At 33.8% G+C, this 7,344-nt stretch overlaps 1 protein-coding gene across 1 annotated transcript; it reads right to left on the minus strand.

Annotated features, from left to right (window-relative positions):
• Positions 1 to 252: 252 nt before the first annotated feature.
• Positions 253 to 4,298, minus strand: LOC136205864 (protein TIFY 9). Its single transcript, XM_065996695.1, has 6 exons — positions 4,050 to 4,298; positions 3,824 to 3,968; positions 3,625 to 3,727; positions 3,447 to 3,522; positions 3,306 to 3,363; positions 253 to 724 (listed from the first exon to the last, which is right to left on the minus strand). The coding sequence occupies exons 1-6, from the start codon at positions 4,150 to 4,152 to the stop codon at positions 688 to 690; spliced, it is 522 nt and encodes a 173-aa protein (XP_065852767.1). The 5' UTR covers positions 4,153 to 4,298; the 3' UTR covers positions 253 to 687.
• Between the last annotated feature and the right edge of the window lie 3,046 nt (positions 4,299 to 7,344).

Raw genomic sequence — 7,344 nt, forward strand, 5'->3', positions numbered from 1 at the left:
AATTTAATAGTAACTAAACAAATTAACCTTGCCAAATTAATCAATTATTATATTTTGATCTTTTGTCTTCTTTAATTAATTTCATTTTCATTACAAACTTTTCATCATAAATTACAAATCAAATTTTTACATTTTTAAAACTGTATTTACAAATTTAAAATGATACAAATTTTCAAACACTCTATAGCCTATAACTCAAATAAAAAATACTCCAACATAGTGAATATAAAAAAAGGTTGGAAGAATAGAATAGAATAGATTAACATAGACATGTGCTATATAATATAAAGTGGTTACATATAAAACAACGGACATCAATTATGGACACCATAGGAAACTACAACGAAACAAACATTACTAAAATGGACACAAACAAACAAAAGAATATTAAAATGCTTAACCTAATTAGGAAAAAGGAGTCATTACTCCATTACTAAAACGTGACTCTCTCAACCACCGCCAATAGACTTTTTTAATGTAATAAAAAGAAAAATTCTTCTTCCTCCTAAATTAATTCCTAAAAGTAATTAGATAATATTGATTATCTTTTTTTTTTTCCTTTTCCCGTAATCTGTGAGAGATATCCGTCAAAGAAGGAAAGTTCATTAAGAAAAGGTCACCTAACTTCATAAAGAAGGGAACAGTATTCTAGTCTTCCTTTTCTTTGTTTTTGGTCAAATGTATATCCTATGGCTTACAAGCATAAGGGGATGCATAAGTCAACCTGCAAAACAGATTACGAAAACGCGTTTTTAGTTTAATAATATTATGAGAAAAGTTTAAAAAAAACATGTGGTTTTGGTTTCATGAATTCACAAGATTTATTTAAAGCTAAGTCAAAATAACATTTTACGCTTTAAAAATATCTCATTAGCCTCTAAATGAAAGAGTGATATGATTAACTTCCTATTGTAGAGTAATATAAGGATTGAACACTTTGAACGTGCATCACTTATTTATTTATTTCCCACTTAAATTTCTAACCTGCGATATAATTATTCTATTTTAATCATGGTTAACCTAAGTTAATAAGATTAAAATGAGATAATTGTAACACATCAGAAATTGAGTAGGAGGCCGACGTGAAAACAAGAAAATAAGATAATTGTGACAGGTTAGAAATTGATTGGGAGGCCAACATGAAGGCAAGAAAAGGAGGGCAAAATATATTCCTCCTAATTAGCTCAATTTAAAAGCAAGTTTAAGAGAGTCCTAAGTTACTTCAATTAAATAAATTCACTAAGTTACTTCATTTAAATAAATTCACCAATAAGTTTAAAAGCCAGGTTCATGAAATGCTAATGTATTTAGCTTTTTTTTTTTTATATATGTATCTCTGGAGTAAAGGGAAGAAAATTTAATTAATACTGTTTATCATATTATTAAATTCAAGTCACGCAATTATGCCAGTAAAAATTAGTAATAATTTATTTCATAAAAAAAATTAATAATTTATTATGACACATCAATAAAACTAATGGTTCACTTTATTGAAATTAAAGTATTAGGCCACGGAAAATTAATAGTCAAACTCTCTTTCTTTTTTTCTAACTATATAAACCACGTGAAAGTTTATTTGTTGAATAATATTAATAATATTAATCCTATAGACCATCCACGACGCAACATGCTTGTGATGTGAAAGGGAATTAATACGAAAAACATGGAAATTTAGTACATCACAAAATATATAAGAAAAAAAGGAGTCAATTATTATATCTTTATATGTGTACTTATATAGGTTACCTTTTACTTATATACATTAATTATTTGTGTTTATTTAAGGTAAAAGTCGGTATCAAATTCTTGTTTAAAGTTCTTGTGATGGATTAGGCAGCATTTCGTTGCACAATTTTCTCATTATGTTTATCTTTTCATTTTATAATGGAAAGTTTCAGATATTTAGTTAGATACCTCACGTTTACTTTTTATAGTTGAAAAATAGTTTCTATATAAAAATAACAGTTTTTTTTCAACAACAAAAAGTAAACCGTAACAACAAACATTAACAGCAAAAAGTAGGTAAATCAAACGGACTCTTAAGCCCCGTTTGTTTCACCTGCTGTTTATTCTTGCTGTTGCTGTTTGCTGTTACAGTTTGTTGTTTGTTGTTGCTGTTTGCTGGTTGTTGTTGGAAAAAAGCTGTTTTTCCAAAAAGCAGAGATTCTCTGCTTTTGTAAAAGGCTGCTTTTCAAGTGTAAAAAGCAAACAAGATGTCACTAACCAAACACTTAATGCTGCCTTTCAACTGTAAAAGGCAAACAGAAGGAGTCTAACCAAACACCTAAAACTCTACCTTTTAAAATGAAAAGGCAAACAGGAGGTGAAAAGTGGGTAAACAAACACCCCTTAGAGAGCATTTGCTAGCTCCTTTTTACGTCGATGTTTGCCTTTTCACTTCAAAAAAATGAGAGTTTTAGATATTTGGTTAGTGACCTCATTTGCTTTTTACCTCTTAAAAATAACCTTTTACAAAAACAGAGAATCCCAGTTTTTTTTAGAAAAACAGCTTTTTCCAACAGCAAACAATAGATAAAACAAACGGACACGTTATATTTAGAAAATTAGGCATCTTAACTATAGTTACTTTCATAAATCTCATATTTTCATAATTAATCTTTAAACAAAATAATAAAAAATTAATTTTAAAATATTAATAGTTTGATGTGACACTTGTTTTCCATTTAGAAAAACAACTCCAAATTTCAAATGATATATCTCTAATTTATAATTTTAAATTAACTATATATGTAATTTTATTTATTTATTACCTAAAAAAACTTTTTTTTTTTTTGTGAATACCTAAAAAAAACATTTGAGTTCAGCATGGGTCAATTTCGGTGTGCTTATATGCTTCTTAACAAAATTGTGAAGACAACACCAAAAAAACAAAACTGTGAAGATTTTGAGATTTATTTCCTGACAGGGAATGAAATCTCCCTAAGATCATTAAAACGTGGAATAATTCTTTTTGGTAAATAAATGTGAAATAATTAGATAATATGATCTTCAAATAAAAAATTTCATTTAATGGTCAAATTCAGACTTCGTTCAACACAGTATCATTCCCTTTAAACACATCTGATAAATATTACCACAAACAATCAAACAATGAGAATAATTTCATTAGTGTTTGTAAAATTTAGTTATTAAATTCACAAGTACCAAGTAGTAATTCAAAAAAAAAAACAAAAACAGATAAGATCTCTCATATTTAATTAAGAAAAATAAGAATTCACTAGAATGACATTTTTTATCAAAACTGTAGTCTATCATAGAGGTGTGCGTAAGGAACATGTATTTACCTCTCTTTGCGTTTCTCCAGAAACCTCTGTAGCGACATTTTGCGTGAAATTGATAGATCTATTGAACATAAAATTAAATTTTAACAAAAAATAACTCTAGATCATGGAGAAGAAAATAGCAGGAAAATGGGACAAACGAACCTCCATCAACGAGCCGTTCATTGTTCGAATTAATAGATTTAGAGTTTTTCTCAGCCAGTTTCAGAATCGTTTCTGCCTGTTTAACATTCCACGAAATCATTTAGAAAAAATCAGTACTAAACAGAATAAATTACGCGAGAATCACCGACTCATCTTCATTTCATCCAAATCAACTAACCTTATCCTGATGAACGTCAAACACGACGACTGTTCCGTTATAAAAGATAGTCAACGGAGCCGTCGGAATCGGAGTTGGAGGTGGTGGATTCTCAACAGCAGGACTGAAAGAAAAATCAAATTGACACAATTATCACTCCGAATAAATTGAAACGCAACAAAAAAAAAAGTATAACAGGAATCAAATATACGATTAGTACATCGGCAGAGGAGAATAAAGGACTGGAGTACTCCGATCCTCCTTAGGAGTAGAAGGAACAGAGACTGATTTCTTCGAATCGAACATGGAAGAACCGGAGGAGGAAATCACCGACTTAAGAATCTCAGGATTCATTTTCGAAATCGCTGCAAAATCGTGAACAACATTGGAAAAATCGCCAAAAACAAACAGGACAACAAAATTAACAAAATGGAAGAAGACGGAACCTAGAAGACTCCTCTGACGGTAAAACTTAGGGAAAGAAGACTTGGCGGAGATCTCCTTCTCTCTGCTGAAGAAATCAAGTTCGACGGTAGCGCCTCTCGACATTTTTGCAACGGATTTTGTGAAAGAGATTGGGATTTGATTGAGAGCGGGAGGAGGAAGATGGAGGGAGAGAATATGGAGTTAATAAAGAGGAGGTGAGGTACATGAAAAATGAAAAATGAAAAATGCACGAGTTTCATATGAGGGAAGAAAAAGTAAATAAAAATATTTATTAAGAATTAAATAATAAATAAATAATTAGGCGGGGAGGGGAGAAAAACAGATATATATACCATGTTAGTCTAAAGTAGACAGTAGTGGGCAATGCGCACCGTTTGTGAAATTGCCACACGATTCCCATGAGGTGTCAATTAGAAAAACAATTAAATAGTTTTGTTTGGAAAAATATTTCCTTAATCATGGTTTGATTTTTTTTTAAATGGAATATCTTTAGTTCTCTTGTTTAAAGAAAATGATAATCATTTAATCACAAAAGAAAGTCACAAGTAACCCAGAATGCTTAGGTCCTGAATCGCCTCATTTGACTCACTACAAAACTCAATGTAAATTTGTATTTTCACTAGCTACTTTCACCTATATAAAGGGTAAATCTCTCTCTTCATCATGAGTTCATCAATAATTTTCTTTTTATATCCCTAAATCCACTGAATTTAGCATTAAAGTTAACACTGGGAGCCTACCCAGTATGGATCAACCATTTTATGAGAAGTCAATATCGAAAAGTTGGATTGGATGCAACGTTTGGTGTAGTGAGCATGGATCTTACCTCATAACCTTTGAACTCGATGAACTTTCTCGACTAACAAACTAGAGCCTGATAACATGGAAGGAAGAACAAGTTTCCTGACATGAGAACTCGAAAAACACACCTACTTCCTGGATGAACGGGGAAGAAGTGACCTCGTCCCATAATGAGAATGCTACGACCACCAGAACCCCGAAGACCATTGACGAATAAAGATATTACTCAGGAACCTACCACTAACCTTAATGTTGCACGTCTCACATCTATCTAGATACTTCATGACTCCTAAACAAAAATGGTTGAGGCCCAGATGCAGTTGTAGCGATAGAACCAACAAATATATGCTTACCTCACTAAGAAGAGGACCCCTTCCCTTGAGCGTATCAAGAAATAATTGTGAGACAAACCTAAAAGCATGGTACAAGATACTGCAAATACCAACCCCGAGCAAGATGCTCATCGAAAGAAGAGCAAGGTGACGATGACGAATCATCTCACAAGACAAATAGGAGAGGCCCCCATCGAGGAACCATGGGAGGTTCTTTTCCAACGATTCTTAAATAAGTCATTGATAAGATGATAGGCTACCAAATACATTACACATTCCCCTCTCATAGAAAATAATCGACACACCCTTTTTCACTACACTAGAAAACTCCATGTTTGCCTCACTACACATGAGTCAGTTATCAGAATGAACATTGTGCGACATTCATGAGTATGATGCACCTTTACACATAAGATGATGAAATGATCAAGGTATTCCCCCACTATCCTACTAGGAGTAGCGCAAGAATGATACATAGAACTTGTGGTAGGGTCCACAAACTTCTTTAGAAACCTCAAAGATCTTTTTATCGCCCAATTTGTGACTTGCTCAAACTTCGTTACAAACTTCTTTAGAAACCTCAAACTTCAAGGCCGTGACAATTATCAGTGACTTGCTCGACATCTTCCAATAGAACATAGAGCCACTCTATGATTATCTCACACGGTTTCATAAAATGGACTCTTTTGTCAAGTCCCTGAACTTGGAAGTTGCCACCGACGCTCTAGCCAAGGGCACCACTTGTGAAGCACTAAGGAAAAAAATGCTACATTGACCCACCTTGATCCTTTGAGGAACTAATGCCCATGGGCCAAAGCTTTGTCTAATATGATGACACTAAATGGCCAACTAATTATGTAGAAGCTAAAATAGATAAGACCCATAGGGAACCCCTTCAAGAGAGTAAGAGAAAATAAGTAGAAGATAAAGGGGAGTTCCAGGAGCAAATAGATGAAAACTGGAGCTCAAGTGGTAGAAGATGCAAAACTTGGGGCCCGATCGGACAAGAAGAAAGGCTTGATAGGCTCAAGGTAAGGCTAGTACACATGGGCAAGAATGTCTTGTATATGAAAGCTTAAGCTTTAGTTGCTCATAGCTCTAAGCATCAAATAAAGCATGAAGCACGAAGTGAGGTACAATCTTGAGAAGTGGGGAATGTATCTTTCAAAGATAAGTTTTGTAAGTTCCATAAAAAAAGGTCACTCAATAAACGACTGTAACCACTTAAATAGGGAAGTCGAGTGGCTTCTCAACTAGGGGACCGCCCTAAGGCCTGGGCTAGCGCAATATGCTAACGAGCAGCACATCTCGAAAAGCCATAAAGCTCGAGGAGATGGCACCAAGCATTTGAGATATCAAGGCGATATAAATATCATTTTCTAAAAGGTCTATATGGTAAAAGGACCTTCCCCAAGCAAAAAGGAAAGGGGAGAAAAATACAATGCCCTTTCCATCCATCCCCCGCTCCAATGAGTGAGGCATTAGCCATCTCAATAGATATAAATAACTTCCCGATGCACAAAATAATGGTGGACACAAGTAGTTCGTGTTGGTCCCTTATAACGTTACAAGTATAGTTCCAAGGGGGGGTTAGGAACTATTTAAAAATTTTAAGCTAGGGCAGACTTCTTTTTCGTGAGAAAAAGGTTTGGACAGCGGCGCTGAGTGAATAGCAAGATACTGGCTTAGTCAACTAGTGACTAGGTCAGTTTCTTTACTTGAGTCAGGAGATAGCACTTAGAGTCTATTCCTGAGCTCAGATATTCAATGCGCACAACTCAGCTTGACCTCTTTACTTGGTCAGTTTTTGTTTAAGCAAGCAATAAATATATAAAGGAGTTAAAGGTTAGAAATATGTTACTCAACAGATTTATCCAGGTTCGGCCTCCAAGCCTACGTCCTGTCCCCGGAACACGTTCCGAGATTTCAAATTCTCTACTGAGCTCTTTAACGGTAGAGCATCAAACCTTTTACAATCTTAGCAACTGAGTATAACAAGAGTACCTTCCTCTATACCTCTACTCAATCCTAATCTCTCGCTGAGTACTATAACCGAGTACTCAGCTTCTCCTTTCTAATTCTAGAAATGATAAGTGTTTGTCCTAAACAATGATTGCTAAGACACCTTAGATGATTGAATAATCACTCTAGACTTTTACAC

This window comes from Euphorbia lathyris, chromosome 9, assembly GCF_963576675.1.
Source record: "Euphorbia lathyris chromosome 9, ddEupLath1.1, whole genome shotgun sequence".
NCBI classification, from domain to species: Eukaryota; Viridiplantae; Streptophyta; class Magnoliopsida; order Malpighiales; family Euphorbiaceae; genus Euphorbia; species Euphorbia lathyris.

Bases quoted from the DNA above. Each gene is read 5' to 3' on its own strand.
- LOC136205864 (XM_065996695.1), bottom strand. From the start codon at position 4,152: ATGTCGAGAGGCGCTACCGTCGAACTTGATTTCTTCAGCAGAGAGAAG. The intron at 3,728-3,823 runs GTACTAATCGTA...TTTTTCTTTCAG, and splicing joins CTTTATTCTCCTCTGCCGAT to TCCTGCTGTTGAGAATCCAC. The intron at 725-3,305 runs GTAAATACATGT...TCTGTTTTGCAG, and splicing joins CTGGAGAAACGCAAAGAGAG to GTTGACTTATGCATCCCCTT.